Source organism: Lathyrus oleraceus, chromosome 7 (genome assembly GCF_024323335.1).
Source record: "Lathyrus oleraceus cultivar Zhongwan6 chromosome 7, CAAS_Psat_ZW6_1.0, whole genome shotgun sequence".
In the NCBI taxonomy this organism is placed as follows: Eukaryota; Viridiplantae; Streptophyta; class Magnoliopsida; order Fabales; family Fabaceae; genus Lathyrus; species Lathyrus oleraceus.
In genome coordinates, this window is record NC_066585.1 from 478540814 (window position 1) to 478561803 (window position 20990).

The 20990-nt window shown below is 31.7% G+C and overlaps 2 protein-coding genes and 1 long non-coding RNA gene across 6 annotated transcripts; 1 reads left to right on the top strand and 2 right to left on the bottom strand.

Moving 5' to 3' along the window:
- Nucleotides 1-3081: 3081 nt before the first annotated feature.
- LOC127103113 (uncharacterized protein C24B11.05) lies at nucleotides 3082-5409 on the top strand. 4 transcript variants are annotated; one of them, XM_051040400.1, is made up of 9 exons: nucleotides 3082-3269; nucleotides 3402-3480; nucleotides 3564-3629; nucleotides 3704-3801; nucleotides 3893-3930; nucleotides 4039-4126; nucleotides 4227-4505; nucleotides 4643-4708; nucleotides 5126-5409. In XM_051040400.1, the coding sequence occupies exons 2-9, from the start codon at nucleotides 3420-3422 to the stop codon at nucleotides 5273-5275; spliced, it is 846 nt and encodes a 281-aa protein (XP_050896357.1). In that variant the 5' UTR covers nucleotides 3082-3269; nucleotides 3402-3419; the 3' UTR covers nucleotides 5276-5409. The 4 variants fall into 4 exon arrangements, with proteins under 4 accessions (XP_050896357.1, XP_050896358.1, XP_050896359.1 ...); XM_051040401.1 differs by having other exon boundaries at nucleotides 3106-3269; nucleotides 3407-3480; XM_051040402.1 differs by having other exon boundaries at nucleotides 3114-3301.
- Nucleotides 5410-5508: 99 nt separating this feature from the next.
- On the bottom strand, nucleotides 5509-7695 carry LOC127103112 (uncharacterized). Its single transcript, XM_051040399.1, has 9 exons — nucleotides 7562-7695; nucleotides 7426-7449; nucleotides 6989-7294; nucleotides 6873-6897; nucleotides 6745-6777; nucleotides 6531-6655; nucleotides 6317-6447; nucleotides 6002-6225; nucleotides 5509-5916 (listed from the first exon to the last, which is right to left on the bottom strand). The coding sequence occupies exons 2-9, from the start codon at nucleotides 7426-7428 to the stop codon at nucleotides 5621-5623; spliced, it is 1143 nt and encodes a 380-aa protein (XP_050896356.1). The 5' UTR covers nucleotides 7429-7449; nucleotides 7562-7695; the 3' UTR covers nucleotides 5509-5620.
- An 8923-nt stretch (nucleotides 7696-16618) lies between these two features.
- Nucleotides 16619-18493, bottom strand: LOC127103114 (uncharacterized). The gene is made up of 6 exons (XR_007794753.1): nucleotides 18363-18493; nucleotides 18231-18264; nucleotides 17296-18106; nucleotides 17197-17221; nucleotides 17069-17101; nucleotides 16619-16935 (listed from the first exon to the last, which is right to left on the bottom strand). It is a non-coding gene; the product is annotated as an uncharacterized LOC127103114 (long non-coding RNA).
- Nucleotides 18494-20990: the final 2497 nt, after the last annotated feature.

Below are 20990 nucleotides of genomic sequence, written 5' to 3' on the forward strand. Positions count from 1 at the left end.
CTGTGGTGAATCTGCCGGATGTCGATACTTTCCATCTATAATTCTTTCATCTGCATGCCAGGTCAAGTGTCTTGAATCGGTTTCACTACGAAACATGCGTCTAAATCTCGGAATAACAGGAAAATACCACAAGACTTTTGCTGGAGAGAACTTGTTCTTAAATCGCGAGACACCGCATTTAGGACACTCATTTAATGATGCATACTCATTTCGAAACAAAACGCAATCGTTTGGACATGCATGTATCTTATCATAGCTCATGCCAATAGAGCACAACATCTTTTTGGTCTCATATGTTCGATTGGGAAGAACATTATCCTCAGGAAGCATATCTTTCAAAAGGGCTAATAACCCTGTGAAACTTTTATCCGACCATCCATTGCCCGCCTTTAAGTTGTACAACTTTAATACCGCAGACAATCTTGTGAATTTAGTGCAACCATCATACAAAGGTTTCTCTGCATCACTTACCAACCTCTCAAACATTTCGGGACAATCCTTAAGATTTCCTTCAAGTGCTTCTGCAATCTCTTCAACTCGATCACAATCGTATGTATCTGCGCCACTATAGTTTGAGGCATAGGTCGTACTATCACCCGGTTCAACATTCTCGTTACTTTTCTCACCATGCAAATTCCAACATGTATAACTTCGATCAATTCCATGCCTCATTAGATGCGATGTCAACTGAACTGCGTCAACCCGTTTCCCATAACAACAACCCAAGCAAGGACATATCATTCTACTGGGGTCTTCGGCGTGCGCAACGGCAAACTTAACGAATTCTGATACCCCATTCTCGTACTCTCTCGACAATCGATTGGAAGACATCCATGTATTATCCATTACTAATTAGAATAAATAAAAAACAATTTCAGAAGAGTTCAAACACATTCGGACCTAGGTTTCTAATGATACTGGTGTTGACACAAAATCAAATGTTCATAGGTCGTATAACCCTAACTACTGGGTAATGTAGTCCCATTGCATGCACTAAAACAAAGCTAAAACAAAGCAATAGTAAACGCGCAGCTAAAACAAAGCAATAGTAAAACAATAACATAAAACTGAAATTGCGCAAAGCTAAAACAAAGCAATAGTAAAAGTAATAATGTATGCATCGTGTACCTTTGATTGGTAGAAGGAGGAAACGCGCAGTAATAATGTAGATCTAACAGAGGTGGAAGGAAAACGCCTTAGAACCCTAACGTGAAAAAGAACGAAAATAACAGAGAGTGAAATAACAAAATGCGCAGTATGTTATAATTTTAATGTTTACTAAAGGGGACCTTAGAGGGAGCTTGTGGAAAAAAAGCGCCCTCTAAAGGGGGCCTAAGAGGGCGCTTATGGAAGCGCTCTCTAAGGCTTTCCAGAAGCGCTTTATAAGCTGGAAATGCACATGGACTTATAACAGCGCTTTATTAAATGCGCCCTCTAAGGTATTTGCTCCTTATTTTTTCGCTTCACCTTAGAGGGCGCTTTATTAAAAAAGCGCCCTCTAAAGGGGGCCTAAGAGGGCGCTTATGGAAGCGCTCTCTAAGGCTTTCCAGAAGCACTTTATAAGCTGGAAATGCACATGGACTTATAACAGCGCTTTATTAAAAGCGCCCTCTAAGGGTAACCTTAGAGGGCGCTTTCTAAAAAGCGCCATGTATTGTTGTCCCTCTATCTCCTCCTTATTTTTTCGCTTCACCTTAGAGGGCGCTTTATTACAAAAGCGTCCTCTAAAGTGCGCTGTCTATTGCTCCTTATTTTTTCGCTTCACTTTAGAGAGCGCTTTTGTAATAAAGCGCCCTCTAAGGTGCGCTGTCTATTCCAGTTTTTGGCGTAGTGTATCCTCCATTTACAAAGTCATAAACATATGTAATGTGTAAAATAATAGCTTTCTGATGGTATAAAAGGAGGATTATTGGCATAATATCAAGGGGACATGGTTTGGCACAAGGAAAATATGCAATGAAATAAAAAGGGAGAAGAAATAAAAAGGGCCGCCCCTGTATTCGAATCGAAATAGATACGACAAACAAAATGGTAAGATTATGTAGTACATGATGCCAGCCCGGACACAATCGTAAAAAATGTCCCAGTGTTGGAGCAAACTCCAGAACATAATTATTGTCTCAACTTTTGATATACTTTTTATATGTAACTTATTTTATGTAACCATTTAATTTCATATTGAATATAACATTCATTTCATATTGATTACAAATTTTGGTTACAACAAAACGAACACAAGCATACATTAAACACGAAAAATAAATAAAATGACTAAACACAACAACATATCTAGGAGATTACAATCATTATGACAATATCATCTAAAATATGCGTCATAACACGACAATCGCGGTCAGTTTTAACTAACTCCCAGACACGACGTTTTTCATCATTGTTGAACACGGTAACAAGTCTTTCAATTCTTCTAATCTTTTCACCGTCTTCATCTAACCAACAGATCAAACTCCTCTCAAGATGCTCGAAAGTCTCAGTGTTCCAAAGTCGGATCTTCATCGGAAGATTTACTGTCGAATAAAATAGATCAACATTTCTTTTAATGATATAAGACATTTTAAAGAAAAAATTAAAGAGAGAGAAGATGAGTGGCAAATGATGGAGAGAAAATGACATATTTATAAATAAAAAATTAGTTAAACATAGGCGTAAAGGGGAAGAGCGACTTTACTAAAGGCCAACATGCACCCGTCAGAGGAAATGTCACATCTCTTATGCAATATAGACATTGACAATGTCCAACATACATGCGCCAATGGTCATAGCGACTTAAGTCAATTTTAAGTGCATGTGTCATAGTCAATGACACATCCATGTAAATAAAAATATTTGACACATAATTAATTTAATAAATAATTTAAAATATTGGTTAGTTGAGTATTTTATTTAAAAAATCTGATTATTTTAAAAAAAATACATATACCAAACTCTATTATATTTATTTGTTTATATTTAAAGAAAAAAAAGTTGTAAACACAAACAAACAATAAAAAAGAAGGTGTGAATAATATGAAATGTCGCATGGTTTGGAAAGTCAGAAAGAGACTCCTTAAGAAAGCATTTTGTATTATTCTCCCATTCTAGATATTTCAAATTTCAATCCATCGAGACCAAACGCTTTCTTTATTCCGTTCAAACGCTATTCGCTTTTTTTATCCGTTTTTTTTTTGTTTTCTATTTAAACCTCCTTCTTCTCCCTCATTTCTCCATTATCTATCTGTTCTCTGCATTTTTCTCGCTTCCGTAACTTCCCTGTAAGTTCTCTCTTTCTCTTTCTTTTTTCCATGTATAGTTTCTGATTTCTGGATCTGCATCAACCATCACTGTCCTTTCTATGGAAACTTTATTGATTTCTAACTAACTTCTTTTCTGACATTTTCTTTAAGTTAAGCAATAAAGTCCAAATGGAGAACGGGCACAACTTCCAGGAAGTTTCAAACCCGAAATATGATTGCCTATTGTTTGGTAACTCAAACTCCTCAATATTTTTCTCTTATAAGTTCTTTATGTTTCACATGTTTTAACAATTTGTTGTTGGTAATTTATAGATATTGATGACACACTTTACCCTCTGAATTCTGGAATGTCAGCGCATACAGCCAGAAATATTGAAGGTAATGTTATTATTTGGTGAATTGTTGTTGAAATATGAAGTTAGTTATTTATTTAAAATTGGTGTATTGTGTAGAGTATATGCTTCAAAAGCTTGGAATGGAGGCTGAGAAAGTTCCTGAGTTGTGTAATTCATTATACAAGACTTATGGGACAACAATGGCTGGTCTTAGGGTACTGTTTTGTTTTGTCTCAACCTTTTAATGAATTGTAGGAAAAGGAAAAACACTTTTTTTAATGAACTTGTGTCTTGTCTTCTTGTCAGGCAATTGGTTATGACTTTGACTATGATGACTTTCATAGGTAATTTTTTTGTTGAATTTTTCTGTCCCTTTTTATTTTTCATATTTGTATGAGAGAAATTAGCATATTTGACATAATGTTTTGTGTGTTGAATATTGATATGAATAGTTCTGTTCATGGGAGATTGCCTTATAGTCTATTGAAACCGGACCCAGTTCTCAAGGGGATTTTGCAAAGCTTGCCTTGTAGGAAACTGGTAAGTTTCTTTCATGTTTCTTGACAATGCAAGTTTGGAGCAAGTCTCTATTTGTTGTATGTTTGTGTGTGATGATGTGTTATTTGTTTCTCTTTTGCAGGGTTTTACGAATGCGGACACGGGGCATGCGATAAGAGTGCTTAAAAGACTTGGGCTGGAGGACTGTTTTGAAAGAATTATAAGCTTTGATACTCTCAATTCCTCGGACGATATCAGACCTCCTGATGACAAAAATGGCGAAGAAATTTTTGATTTTTGCGAGTACACACGCCGGCCTGATTCTGGTATGGTGCTTCCAAAGACACCGGTTATCTGCAAACCCTTTGATAATGCATTTGAAAAGGCTTTCAAGTTGGCTGACATTGACCCTCAAAGAACAGTAAGAAATATTTCTTCCCTCATTAATTGCATGTGGTTGGTTATACATGAGAACATTTTCATTGTTCTTATTCTTTATTGTGACAAACAATATTTTATTTATGACTTTTTTTTCTTTCTATTTGTTGCTCTCTTCAGTTGTTCTTCGATGACAGTATCCGCAACTTAATGACAGCGAAACGTTTGGGCCTCCATACGGTTGCGGTGAGTAATCCCACCCAGTTACTTATGTCAACTGAACAAATAGTATTTGCATTTTGTTTGAGCACTTCAATTTAAGTATTATAATTAGTGTTCCACTTTAGAGTTATTCAACAGACATAGTTTGTATTTGATTTGTTTTTCACTTTTGAACATCAATTATTTTCCAAAGGAATGATATTTTGAAAGAAACAGTTTTAGTTTTATTTGGAGGATGGTCAAATGGCTCTCTGCTTCTATGCAATCAAAAATAGCCAGTTAAATGGAACTTGCAAATGTTTTGTTTGTCAACTATAAAAACTTGTTAAAGTGTCAATTGTAATACCGAAAAACTTGATACACACACATCACATTACATCAGTTAAATTAACTTGTACTCTACAAAGTGAGTTTAAATGTCAATTCCAAATATGGATGCAGGTGGGTACATCGGTGCGTAGTACAGGAGTGGATCATGCATTAGAGAGTATCCATAATATCAGAGAGGCATTTCCAGAGCTATGGGAAGCCGATGAGAAGAACGAGATTGTTAACTACAAAGTTGCAATTGAAACAACAGTAAAAGCATAGCTTATTTTTGTTTGTGGTGTCTTAAGTATAGTATAGTGGCCATGGCACCTAAGTAATTGTTATGTTTTTTTTGTATGATTGATCTTGTATTACGCTTAAACCCTTTGCATCTATAAAGTGTCAATTGAAACACAGATCTATAATGTCAATTATCTTATGCTCAACTTTTGGTCTTTGTTTAATGCAACGTAGAATAGAATGGAGGCAATGTAATAAAAATAACATAGTAAATCAATGTAACAACGAATAAAGCAATGGATATTCTTGAAGAGTAACTTCTAAAAGTTTATGTAAATTAAACTGTTCTCTACTAATATCAATATCTGAAAAACAATCCAACAAGGATCAACCTATTAATGAATACTTCTTTCCTGTGAAAGCTTGAAATTCTTTGGTTTTTGTCTTCTTCTTAGGTGACTCTTGACTTTCAGTTTTTAGAGAAACATTAGCTGCATTTCCTTTTGACCCAAAAACAAGCTTTCCAGAACTCTTGGTTTTATTTTCAGTTTGTTGTTGCTGCTGCTTTAGAATTGGAGTCGAACTTGCTTCAACTGACTGTGTGGCCGGTTTTCCATCCAAACGCCGTCCCGAACCACTGAATGGAATCACTTCAGGAGTCTTTGTTTCTGTCTCTTTCTCAACTGAAATGCAGAAGTCAAAATCTTCACTTGAAAACAGACACACAATATTTAAGCATGTTTCAAAAGATGATAAAAGAATCCAAACCTTGTGGAGATTCCTTATCAGACAAATCAGATGGCAAATTCTTCTCAGGTTCTTTGTAATCGAGAGGTGGGGCAAAATCAACCTCACAGTCTGTTTCAATTATAGAAATTGCGGGACAAGGTTTCGTTTCAACAACGTCAATGTAATACTTTTTGTTGTTATACGGAATCATTATAGTATGGCCAGTTGTTAAACACGAGTAACTCCTCAACGAAGTTTCTAACCTGAAAATGATCAAGGAAAAGAAACAAGATACAAATATGATACTTGAGAAACACGTAACTAGATAGGATATTATTCAATTATCACTCATACATTGCTTTTGGATTAGAGATATCTAGAAAATCTTTGGAGTGAGGCTGCAGTTTCACAAACTTTCCTTTGACAAGACTTGTGTTTTTCAGAGATACAATGTCTCCATTCTGTAACAGCATATCTTCCATCATCTGAAAATTACAACATAAAAACATCACATCTTACGTAAATAAAAACGGTTACTCAGTAAACTATGAAAGGAAAACATGTATACCCAATTTGGTAAGGACACCGTCCCTTCGTCAGCTGTGAATTCTAAAACTCCGCAGTGAGTAGTTCTATCAGCAGAAGAAGGATTTCTCAGTTCAAATAACATTGGATATTCTATGTTCATACGAGCTGCAAGATTTTAACAAGAATATGAGTATGAATTTAGGAGAGAAAAAATAATCAAATCGTTGAAACATGAGTTACGAATATAAACTTACCGAGGCGTTCTAAAGCCGAAGCAGGCATGATAACTGAAAGAAAAAAGAATTTGCATTAGCTATCAAAACTATCACAATGAATGATGATTGAAACAAAAGAATAAAATGTAACATGTTAGTGCGCATACTTTTATCACCACATTCCAGAATTGGCTGCAAAAAATCAGAAAAGAAAGAATCAGTATTATTGAATATTTTACAAAGATGAATTATGCTTATATTTGAAAACCATATGATGACATACCCTATCGAGAGATGAGACCGAAAAACAACGGTAAGTATGCTCAAAAATTGCATTCTGCCGCAGATTCCTCCCATACTCATGGATATCCTCGTTCAACCCATTTAGATGCTCATTCTGCCGCAGATTCCTCGGATACGGATGAATATCCTCAGAAAACTGATCTAGATCCTCATAAAAATCCTCATCCGACTGATCATCATCATATTCATACGAGTGATTACTTATTTGATCTTCAGACAAATTATTTTCAGGTGAAACATTATTCACCTCTTGCAAATCCTCATTCAACTGATTTTCATCCGAATTCTACAAGAAAAAAACAGTTAATGCAACCACATTAATAACCAAAGTAAAATAAGCAACAAAGAACTCAGCATTAACATATATATTCTGAATCAAGAACATACAAACTAAAATAAAAAAGACAAATAAAATACCATATTGAGCTGAGAATCGATTAACTGCAAAAGAAAAACAAAAACAAAAACAACTATAAGCAACAAAAAAAACTGATGGTTAAAACTAACTAACAATAATCAAGTTTCATATATAGAACATTATCATCGCACTAACCTTGGAATAAGAAAAAACCAGCTAGTATTGTTAAACGAAGAAAGTCCAGTGCTTTGAAGAAAATTTCTAGTCTCAGAAACAAATAGTGGTTTGAGAAATAAGGTTTTTACTAATTTATATAATGGCATGTGAGAGGTTCAAAGGAATCCTAACAAATCCATTATTTTTTGCCTTAAAAATCTTAGATTTGTTATTCTAGATAATATAATTATTTCAGAAGATTTAATTATTCTCATCAATCTTGTTTATTTATAGATATATTTACTTTTTTAGATTTAATTATTTTATAATAATTAATAATTATGTATCTCATATAATAATAGACCACATATATGAATTATTCAATGAATTTGAAAAATAATTTGTTTCATATAAATAAAATTTGAGAAAATAACAAACAATACATATAAACTACAAGTGTTGCAGTAATAATATAAATTAATTTTAGAATATCAACTTATATACTGTGAAATCAAATTGAAAAATTTTAAATGCTTATATATATATCTATATATATATATATATATATATATATATATATATATATATATATATATATATATATATATATATATATATATATATATATATATATATATATATATATATATATATATATATATATATATATATATATATATATATATATATATATATATATATATATATATGACATATTCTTGTAAATATATTTTTATTAAACCCAAAATATAAATATCATATGTTATTTAAAATATAAAAGTTCTTAAATAATTTAAAAATAATTCCATGTCTAAATAAAGTTTAATAACTTTTTATATTTATTTTTTAATTATCTAATGAAAACTAATATTTCTACCTCTTAACTACTAGAAAAATCTAAACTTCTTTCTTCAATTAGTTAATAAAATGAATTCAAATTAATATCATTTTATTTATTTATTTTAATTTTACATATTTTATAAATATAATCTATAACATTATACTTTTCAATTGAACGCTAAATTTTATAATATAAATATTAGATAAAAAAATATTAAATATGTTATATATTAAATTTGACATTTGACCCAATTAAAAAATGTGTTTAATGGTAGTGCACTGTCTGAGTAAAAAAATATTACACATGCATCCAATCAAAATATTTTAAAATGCCAATTCATATAAATAATTTAAAATTTAATAGTTGATTGGGCGGGATACATGATTGTCATTGGTTGACAGTGTAAAAATAATTTACACGGTCAGTACACCATCCATTTTCTCTTAAAAAATATAAAACTTTTCCATGAATCAAATAAAAATATAAAGTAATATATCTTTAACAGATTGTTTTCTAGAATATTTTTATAAATATTTAATTTGATAAAATTTTGTATGGTTAGTCGTTTATTTATTAAAATTAAATTCATTAACAAAGATTAGTTGCCGTAATTTTTTTTAAATAATCATGTTTTTAATAATAATATTAAAATAATTATTTTTTTTCAAAATTTCTCAAATGCCTATATTTTAAATTAATGATGGTAAAAGAGTTAGAAGAATTGACAAACTTGTTTCGTACATCTCTATTGCATATGACAATGACGGTATCCAGCGTATGTGTGTGGCAGTTAAATATGACAATGATGTTAGGGATATTGTCACACCCCAAAATTTACCCCTAGATTTCATAATCATTTTCATCCTAGACATCATTCATGCATAACTAACCTCAAGATCAAGATATGCCCGATTTGTTTCATATGTGAATTAGGGTTTCCCTTAAAGAGCTCAAAGGATTGATCAGTCAAAGTTTTGGATTGATCATCAATAAATCAAGTTCTCATACACTCAAAAGACTTCTCTCCATCAACAAATAAGTGTATTGTAGCCTAATCACAAGTGCATCAAGCTTCACTTTCATCTGGTTCACTAATTAGGGTTTCTCAACAACATTCAATTTCATCTGAGAATTTTGATCAAGACATGACTCAACACATTAAATTACATCCTTAGAGCACATCCCTGGCGTTCAATTGGCTCAAGAGTTTGAATTCATTGAAGATCGTGAAATTCAAATTCATCTGATACATAACCAATGCACTGTAAAGTCAAACCTTTGACTTTTGAGATTTATGATCAAATATGAACTTCTCAAGTTAAATTTCATGAGTATATTTTTAATTGATGAATTTGATCAAGAAAAATCAAGAGAAATGAGGTTACTTGCAAAAAGGGCAATCTTGTAAACATTGAAAATTTCTTAAGTATCCAAATTTCATGTTCAAGTCCACTACTTTCTCAAGCCATAACTTCCAATACGAGCAGTCATTTTCTTTGCTCCAAATCAAAAATGAAATCTCTTGTTCCATACTTAAACTTTGTCCTAGAGGGTTGATTCCCTAAAAGTGCAAGTATTTTGAGTTATGAGGTCATAAAGTTGGTGTCTCAAGTTGAAACACTTAGAAAATTTTCAAGTCAATTTTGATCCCTATAAAGTAATAAACTTTACAGTCAGTTTTCATCATGATCCACTTTGATTCAGAAAAAACTAAAAACATGAAAGTTGTAGAGCATGTATGGGCCTTTTCAAAAAGTACAAGTATATTTTTTTTCTCATGTATGAGCTATGAGTTTCGAAAATGGGAAGTTGGGGTTCCAAACTTGAATTTCAAATCATGTTCATGATGATTTTTTGGAGGAAAACCATTTCAAATGTGAAAATGTCTTGATTGCATGTCCTCTTGTGTATAAATCTCTCCATAATCATATGTTTATATGAATCCTAAGTGCATTACACAAAGAATTGAGGTTTTGTCCATTGCATTATACCATTTATGGATGAATTTGCAAAAGGTCACATTACTACTTTGATAAAGCAAGCTTTATGCCAATAACTCACTCTTTCACCCTTGAAACTTGTCCCTAAAGATCACAAACAATCTTAAGTGATCAGAAGCAACCTTGTAGAGGCTAGGGAAACATGGCAAACTCCTTGAAACTCCACAATTCATGCAAACTTCTCATTCATTCTCAACCAACACCATAACTTCACAACTTTTGTTTCTAACCAGTTCCAATCCCCATTTCCCCTATAAATAGAGGGATCCCTTAAGCCTCAAAACACACAACAATTACCCCTCAACATTTCATCAAACTCCCATTCCATTAGAATTTGGAAAAACACACCATTTTTGCAAGTTCTCTAACCAAACTTATTCCCCATGTGTATCTTCCAAACAAACACCACAAATCATCTCTAGACACCATTTAGAGCATGTTTAATCACTTGAACAAGTTATGTATCCTCTATTTTATCATTCACCATTTCACTTCTTCATATTGCAAGAACATTTGTGTGAGATGATACAAATTATTTCTGGCCATTCTCATTGTTAAAACACTATCCTCAAGGATCAACAAGGCTAATAGAATCTCTCTCTTATCTCTATAGTAGCTAAGAAGAAGCATTGGACTTTCTCCAATAGGTAAGTTCACTTATACTTGAAAACTCTTGTGCATGAATCATTCTTGAATATTTATTGAAATAAAAATATAGTACACAATGTGTTTGTTGTATGTTTGCTACTGTATGCATTATACCATGCTCATGCATTGAGATTTTATTGTTTGAAAATTAAAAGTGCAGTTCTGGTTTTTGCCTTGGCACACTTTGTACATTGAGTTTTAGGATGAGATAATGATACCATTAGATTTCTTGCGAAAAATAGAGCAATTAAGGTTCTTACAGTTTTTAATTTCATGGAAAATTGAGAGAGTTATGGTTGTTAGAAGTTTGAGAAAAAAAGAAAAGAAATTGGAACAAACATGCAGGAACACGAGGAAGAAGATGATGAGCTGGCTCCATTTGCCAATTTTTGGAATCTTTTTATTATATATATTAATGTTTGTAAATAAATTAATTGATGTATCACTGCCCCAACGGTCAAAGTGTGTGTGTAAAGGCTTCTTCTTTGTAAGAGGCATGGGGTTTGAATCCCCCTCGCCCTAGATCCATTTTTATTTATTGTTTTTTGGCCTATTTATTTTTGTTATTTTTCATAACTTCAAAGGCTCATAACTTGATGATCCCTAAGCCTTTTTGAGCTACTTTTTTGCTATGTGTTCATAAGTTTGTCTATTTTATGATGGTAAAAATAAATTCTAGAATTGATTTATTATTCACCTACTTATACTTGTCTAAAGTTGGTATCTTTTTAGGATTATTTTAGGGTTTCAAATGACTTTCTTTGATTAATACTTTAATTTTTCTTGATCACCATGACTTGTATGAATGTTATGCATCATATATGAACTTTGTTTGATGTTTTTAATATTTTTCTCTTGATTTTGTCCTAATTTTGACTTACTTTAATGTATGATTACATGTTTATGTGCTTTGAACATTTGTTACTATGCCATGAACTTTTGTGTGTTTATTTTGCCATGGATCCATGATTAGCATGTCATTCTGTCATATCTTTTTAAACCTTTGTTTGCATTTGTGCCCTTGTGTTTATCTTTGTTTATGTGTTTGCAAATTCTTTAAACTTGTGATAACATGTCATTGTATGACTTGTATGCTTACATGTTCAAACCTTTTGTATGATGTTGAACCTTTGATTGTGATTATATTGAACCTTAACATGCATGTCTTGAATATATTAGCTTATTTTCATGATTAAGTTGATGTTATGTCTTACTTCATGCATATACATGTTAACTTTATACATATTTGATTGATGTTGTTGTATCTTTGTTCATGTTCACATGTTGTACATATGTGTTTACATACCATGCTTGATATTATTATGATCATGCTTCCATATATTTGTTGATGTCATGTATGAACATCTTCTTTATTTGTTTATCTTTGTAGATTTCATGCTTGAACATGTTCTTTATCATGTGCTTATATTTGTTGATTTCATGTATGAACATCTTCTTCATTTGCTTATCTTTGTGGATGTCATGTTTGAACATATTCTTCATCCTTGTTTGTCCTTAATGATGTCATGCTTGAACATCTTCTTTACCATTTGTTTATCTTTGTTGATGTCATGCTTGAACATCTTCTTTATCATGTGCTTATATTTGTTGATGTCATGCTTGAACATATTCTTCATTTGCTTATCTTTTGTTTATCTTTTTGCCCAAATCCAAGGTAAAGACCTCTTTCTTAACATAATGTCATAGGTAGTTTAGCAATCCCTAGTTCCCCTTTGACATTGTTAGAGTCATTCTCACTTTCAACTTTGATTTAAGTAAGAGTTTGTAACTCTTGTAAGTATGTTTGTTATGAACACTTACTTTCCCATTTGGAACCTTGATCACTACCAAGTGTTCTTTCACCCTTAGTTAGGTGAACTACGGTTGCTCTGATTCCATCCTTATAAGGATACGTAGGCACATGACCGCGAAGTTTTGGCGAGCAAACTTAATAAAACCTTTAGGTCCTTCCCAATAAAACATTTCCAAACAACAACAAACAAACAATAACATAACGCAAATGCTTTCAAAAGCTTCATATAGGATACTATAGATATTGAGGATGTTAATACTTTCTCGTATTATAACCAACCCTCGAACTTTAGATCTCTTCGCATTGTTTTTACATTGCACAATTAGGGTTTTATTCGATCTTTTCCCTTTACCTTGGATAAATTAAAGTTCGGTGGTGAACATTCAATGTTTTGTGATTCAAGTTAATACAATAGCTTGATATCTGATTCTCACCGCGACAGAAATGGCGACTTCACTAGGGAGAAAGACATTATAAGAGGGTTAAGCCTATTTTGATTATATTTGTGTTGTTATTATTAGTTGTTTGCCTTATTTGTTTGGATCTTTGTTTTTGGTGATCCATTGTGTGGTGAGGTAATTCCTAACCCGGACTTGAGTGTACATAAATAAGATAGGATGTGGTATAGTCAAGAAGGCTTATAGGGAATTTAATCTCGAACAAGTTGACTTCAGAATCCATCACTCATGTGGAGGTTCCTTTTACAATTAGTATTATTGATCAAGCAATTGTGAAAACACATACTATATTGATTTGGGTAACCTGAGAAGCTGAGGACCTTAGTAACCCCTTTACCCCACTTGGTCTTTAGAATGTAGTGCGATGACTATGAAGGTGTAAATCTGAAATAGTTGATACGCGATACTACACTCAAATGAGATTCTCTTGAGAATATTATTAATTGTCGAGTAATTGGCGTGTTGATAATATCTGAAAGATAGGTCAATGATTTTTGGGAACCCTTGTAGAATCCGTTGTACAAGTACAAAATAAACCCATAGTACATTTGGGATGGTTAGACCCATGGCCTCATGCTCACGACGTCGAACCTTTGAACCATATTTGTGTATGACTCTTGTTTGTGTGTTTCTGCATTCATGCATTCGTGCATCATAAACATCATTTTCTCTAACAAATTTTTCAAGAAACGTAGGAACTTTTGTTGCAAGCATTAGGTTTATCATGGATTTTGGAAGGAAAAAGACTCAAACGTACACTTTCAAGAGTCCTAAGTTAGAAGATCTAAGGATATTGAGATCTTTGGCTTTTGACGCAGAGGCTTTCAGCAAAAGATATGGATTTTTGCTCTCTCTTTTGAGGATCAACGTGGCAAATGGACTTCTTTCTACTTTGATTCAGTTTTATGATCCCATGTATCACTGTTTCACTTTCCCCGACTATCACCTTATGCCAACACTTGAAGAATACTCTCATTTGCTTGGTGTTCCTATTTCTAGTCAAGCTCCATTTTCTGGTTTGGAGGGAGATCCCAAAGATCAAGACATTGCAAAGGCTATTCACTTGAAAATGTTAGAGATTAGGGATCACATGACCACAAAAGGAAAAATGTTTGGTTTGACAGCTAAGTTTCTAATGAGCAAAGCTCAGTATTTTGCTAGAATGAGGAGTGTGGATGCGTTTGAGGCTGTTTTTGCTCTACTTATCTATAGATTGTTCCTCTTTCCTAGTTTTGATGACTTCGTTGCCATGGATGCCATCAAGATATTCTTAATAGGAAATCCAGTTCCTACTTTGCTTGTCGATGCCTATCATTCTGTTCATATGAGAAATTCTTATAGCGGAGGAATGATTACATGTTACGTGTCTATGTTGTACAAGTGGTTTATTTCTCACTTGCCTAGGTCTCATGCTTTTTGGGATCTTAAGGATGCTCTTTTGTGGTCACAAAAGATTATGTCGCTCACACATTCAGATATTTTTCGGTATAGTCGTGACTATGATGGAATTAGTATCATTGATAGTTGTGGAGGATTTTCTAATGTATCTCTTCTTGGTACAAAAGGAGGCATCAGTTACAACCTAATCCTAGCTCGTCGTTAACTCGGTTATCCAATGAGAGATAAGGAAAAAAATATTCATTTGGAGGGTTTGTTCTTTAAGAAATATGAAGATTGCAAAGCGCTCAAAAGCTTCAAAAGCTTGGAATGGAGGCTGAAAAAGTTCCTGAGTTGTGTAATTCATTATACAAGACTTACGGGACAACAATGGCTGGTCTTAGGGTACTGTTTTGTTTTATCTCCTTTTAATGAAGTGTAGGAAAAGGAAAAACACTTTTTTTAATGATCTTGTCTCTTGTCTTCTTGTCAGACAATTGGTTATGACTTTGACTATAATGACTTTCATAGGTAATTTTTTTTTGAATTTTTCAGCCCTTTTTATTTTTTATATTGGTATGAGAGAAATTAGCATATTGACATAATGTTCTGTGTGTTGAATAGTTCTGTTCATGGGAGATTGCCTTATAGTCTATTGAAACCGGACCCAGTTCTCAAGGGGATTTTGCAAAGCTTGCCTTGTAGGAAACTGGTAAGTTTCTTTGATATTTCTTGACAATGAAAGTTTGGAGCAAGTCTCTATTTGTTGTATGATTGTGTTTGATTATGTGTTATTTGTTTTTCTTTTGCAGGGTTTTAGGAATGCGGACATGGGACATGTGATAAGAGTGCTTAAAAGACTTGGGTTGGAGGACTGTTTTGAAAGAATTATAAGCTTTGATACTCTCAATTCCTTGGACGATATCAGACCTCCTGATGACAAAAACGGGGAAGAAATTTTGTATTTCTGCGAGTACACACGCCGGCCTGATTCTGATATGATGCTTCCAAAGACACCGGTTATCTGCAAACCCTTTGATAATGCTTTTGAAAAGGCTTTCAAGTTGGCTGACATTGACCCTCAAAGAACAGGAAGAGAAATATTTCTTCCCTCATGAATACACATGAGAACACTTTCATTGTTCTTACTCTTTAGACATGTTATTGTGACAAACAATATTTTATTTTCTTTCTATTTGTTGCTCTCTTCAGTTATTCTTCGATGACAGTATCCGCAATTTAATGACAGCGAAACGTTTTGGCCTCCATACGGTTGCGGTAAGTAGTCCCACCCAGTTACTTATGACAACTGAGCAAATAGTATTTGCATTTTGTTTGAGCACTTCAGTTTAAGTATTATTATTAGTGTTCCACTTTAGAGTTTTCCACATGCATAGTTTTTATTTGATTTGTTTTCCACTTTTGAACATCAATTATTTTCCAAAGGAATGATATTTTGAAAGAAACAGTTTTAGTTTTAGTTTTAAGGTGTCAATTGTAATACCGAAAAACTTGAGAAAAAAAATACACAAAACACATCACATCAGTACTCTACAAAGTGAGTTTAAATGTCAATTTCAAATGTCACATGAATGCAGGTGGGTATGCAGGTGAGTGGTACAGGAGTGGATCATGCATTAGAGAGTATCGATAATATCAGAGAGGCATTTCCAGAGCTATGGGAAGCCGATGAGAAAAGCGAGATTGTTAACTACAAAGTTGCAATTGAAACAACAGTAAAAGCATAGCTTATATTTGTTTGTGGTGTCTTAAGTATAGTATAGTGGCCATGGCACCTAAGTAATTGTTATGTTTTTTTTTGTATGATTGATCTTGTATTTCGCATCTATATCTATGAAGTGTCAATTTTTGGTCTATTTTTAATGATGTACAATACAATGGACGTAATAAAAATGTGATATTGCAATGGTAAATAGGAAATGATTATAACAAACGAATAAAGAAATGTATATTGAAGAGTAACTTCTAAAAGTTTATGTAAATTAAACTGTTCTCTACTAATATCAATATCTGAAAAACAATCCAACAAGGATCAACCTATTCATGAATACTTCTTTCATGTGAAAGCTTGAAATTCTTTGGTTTTTGTCTTCTTCTTAGGTGACTCTAGACTTTCATTTTTTAGACAAACATTAGTTGCATTTCCTTTTGACCCAAAAACAAGCTTTCCGGAACTCTTGGTTTTTGTCTTCTTCTTAGGTAAGGACACCGTCCCTTCGTCAGCTGTGAATTCTAAAACTCCACAGTGAGTAGTTCTATCAGCAGAAGAAGGATTTCTCAGTTCAAATAACATTGAATATTGCAAGATTTTAACAAGAATATGAGTATGAATTTAGGAGAGGAAAGATAATCTAATCGTTGAAACTTGAGTTACGAATATAAACTTACCGAGGCGGTCTAGAGCCGAAGCAGGCATGATAACTGGAAGAAAAAATAATTTGCGTTAGCTATCGAAATTATCACAATGATTGATGATTGATACAAAAGAATAAAATGTAACATGTTAGTGCACATACTTTTATCACCAGATTCCAGAATTGACTGCAAAAAATCAGAAAGGAAAGAATCAATATTGAATATTTTACAAAATATTTGAAAAGCATCTGATGACATACCCTTACGAGAGATGAGACCGAAAAACAACGGTAAGAATGCTCAAAAATTGCATTCTGCCGCAGATTCCTCCTATGCCCGTAAAAAAACCCCATTCATCTGATGATCTAGATGATTACTCTGTTGCAGATTCCTCCTATGATCATAAAAAACCCCATTCATCTGATGATCTAGATGATCATTCTGCCGCAGATTCCTCCTATGACCATAAAAAACCCCATTCATCTGATGATCTAGATGATCATTCTGCGGCAGATTCCTGTTATGCCCATAAAAAACCTCATTCATCTGATGATCTAGATGATCATTCTGCCGCAGATTTCTCCTATGCCCATAAAAAACCCCATTCATCTGATGATCTAGATGATCATTCTGCGGCAGATTCCCGCTATGTCCATAAAAAACCTCATTCATCTGATGATCTAGATGATCATTCTGCGGTAGATTCCTGCTATGCCCATAAAAAACCTCATTCATCTGATGATCTAGATGATCATTCTGCCGCAGATTCCTGCTATGCCCATAAAAAACCTCATTCCACTGATGATCTGGATGATCATTCTGCTGCAGATTTCTCTCATACTCATGAATATCCTCATTCAATCGATTTAGATGCTCATTCCGCCGTAGATTCCTCGGATACTCATGAATATCCTCAGCAAACTGATCTAAATCCTCATAAAAATCCTCATTCGACTGATCATCATCATATTCATATGAGTGATTACTTATTTGATCTCCAGACAAATTGTTTTGAGGTGAAACATTATTCACCTCTTGCAAATCCTCATTCAACTGATTTTCATCAGAACTCTACAAGAAAAAAAACAGTTAATGCAACCACATTAATAACTATAATAAGCAACAAAGAACTCATTGACATATATATGCTGAATCAAGAACATACAAACTAAAATAAAAAAGACAAATAACATACCATATTGAGCTGAGAACGGATGGTAATAGATTAACTGCAAAACAAAAACAACTATAAGGAACAAAAAAAACTGATGGTTAAAAATAACTAACAATAATCAAGTTTCATATAGAACATTATCATGGCACGAACCTTGGAATAAGAAAAAACAGCGAGTATTGTTAAGGGAAGAAAGTCCAGTGCTTTGAAGAAAATTTCTAATCTCAGAAACAAATAGTGGTTTGAGAATAAGGTTTTTACTAGTTTATATAATGGCATGTGAGAGGTTCAAACGAATCCTAATAAATCCATTATTTTAGGCCTTAAAAGTCTTAAATTTGTTATTCCCGATAATATAATTATTTCAAAAGCTTTAATTATTCTCATCAATCTTGTTTATTTATAGATATATTTACCTTTTTAGATTTTATTATTTTAGAATAATAAAAAATAATTTGTTTCATATAAATAAAATTTGAGAAAATAACAAACAACAAATATATACAAAAAGGTGTTGCAGTAATAATATAAATTAATTTTACAATATCAACTTTTATATATATATATATATATATATATATATATATATATATATATATATATATATATATATATATATATATATATATATATATATATATATATATATATATATATATATATATATATATATATATATATATATATATATATATATATATATATATATATATATAATATTCTTGTAAATATATTTTATTAAACCCAAAATCTAATTATTATATTTTATCTAAAATATAAAAGTTCTTAAATAATTTAAAAATAATTTCATGTCTAAATAAAGTTTAATAATTTTTTATATTTATTTTTTTATTATTTAATGAAAACTAATATTTCTATCTCTAACGACTAGAAAAATCTAAACTTCTTTCTTCAAAAATATATTTTATAGGTCCCTTCAATTAGTTAATAAAATGAATTTAAATATTAAAATATTATTTCCTTAATGCACTATTAAGATTTTTTTTACTCAACTCATCTTTTTCTTATGGAACATAAATTTGTTTTATTCTTAAATTAATTGATTTTAATTATTATTTTATTAATAAAAATATCATTTTATTTATTTATTTTAATTTTACATATTTTATAAATATAATCTATAACATTATACTTTTCAATTGAATGCTAAATTTTATAATATAAATATTAGATTAAAAAATATTAAATGTGTTATATTTTAAATTTTACATTTGACCCAATTAAAAAATATAAAACTTTACCATGAATCAAATCAAAATATAGAGTAATATCTCTTTGACAGATTGTTTTCTAGAATATTTTCATAAATATTTAATTTGATGAAATTTTGTAAGGTTAGTCGTTTATTTATTAAAATTAAATTCATTAACAAAGATTACCCGTAAATTTTTTTAAATAATCATTTTTCTTAAAAATATTCAAATATCTATATTTTAAATTAAAAAAAATTCTTGGACAGAATTCTACGTTCCCATTTAACATTTTAGAAGGTGAATTGGCACCTCCACTAGGGAAAATCAATCGCACATTCTTTATTCTTCAAAAAGAGCACTAATTTATTTGACATTTCTTTTTTATTTTTTAATTGGTAATCAAATATTATATTTTAATATGAGAACCATTTTTTTCACACCTCTTTTCATTTTTTTTTATTCTAACATGAGTAGCAAAAGACATAAACGTGTTTTTTATTCGAGAATTGAGTCTCTGATGAAGATGTGTTTTTCGATTAATTGGGTTTCGAGCAATTTGAGAGGATTTGATCCATTGGTTAGACGGGGAGACTAATGATGTAGAAGAATTGACAGACTTGTTTCGTACATCTCTATTGCATATGACAATGACGATATCCAGCGTATGTATGTAGCAGTTAAATATGACAATGATGTTAGGGATATGATGTATGCACCAGATGATATTGTTTTGATTAATGTATGCTCTTGGATATGTTGTAGTGTTATGTCTTTTTATTTGTTGTTTGTGTTGTTGTCTTAGGTGTGTTTGTGTTCGTTTTGTTGTAACCAAAAATTGTTATTTATATTAAATTTCAAGATTACAAAAATTTAACAACATGATAAATTATCACCCAGAGCTTGTTCCAACATTGGGACAACATTTTCGTGTGTGTCCATTCTGACGGTATATACCATATTTTCTTTCCAATTTGTTAGTTATATCCTTTAGTTCTAATACGCATGATGTTGGGGCGACCATTTTTTCTTCCTTCTCATATTTCCGTCGTGCCAAATTACATCCCCTTGATATGTAAGCTAATATTCCTCTTTTTTACCACTAGAAAGTTATTGTGGTATACACCGAATAAGTTTATGACTTTGTAAACAGCGGATAAATACAAGAAAACGTCATGACAAACACTTGAACATGCCACAATGACATGGAAGCAAGGCATACAGAAGGCTTGAAACTTTTCACAGTTACACCAACATCTATGTAGTTTGACTCAATAATATCCCATTGTCCTCCCTTGATTATTGTAATATCCTTTATTTTAATTAATTAAGTTGAACTTCATATTCTTAATTTAACCACCAATAACGTCTAATTTAACGTGATCATGATAAATAAATAAACCAAAATTTAAGAATTTGTGTCTTACCATGGTTAACATTTAATAAATTAAGTTGAATGAATATATTAGATAATCTTAAAGTTAAAAGCAAGTGTGTTGTTGTTGTACCTTTAATTTAAATTCAAATATATATATTAGTTATTATAAAATATAATCATACATGGTGTTGT

Coding starts and splice junctions, on each gene's coding strand:
- LOC127103112 (XM_051040399.1), bottom strand. Junction 6,778..6,872: donor TCTGGAATGTGGTGATAAAA/GTATGCGCACTA, acceptor TTTTTCTTTCAG/TTATCATGCCTGCTTCGGCT. Junction 5,917..6,001: donor TGATAAGGAATCTCCACAAG/GTTTGGATTCTT, acceptor TCTGCATTTCAG/TTGAGAAAGAGACAGAAACA.
- LOC127103113 (XM_051040400.1), top strand. CDS start 3,420: ATGGAGAACGGGCACAACTTCCAGGAAGTTTCAAACCCGAAATATGAT. Junction 3,630..3,703: donor TACAGCCAGAAATATTGAAG/GTAATGTTATTA, acceptor TGTATTGTGTAG/AGTATATGCTTCAAAAGCTT. Junction 4,709..5,125: donor TGGGCCTCCATACGGTTGCG/GTGAGTAATCCC, acceptor ATATGGATGCAG/GTGGGTACATCGGTGCGTAG.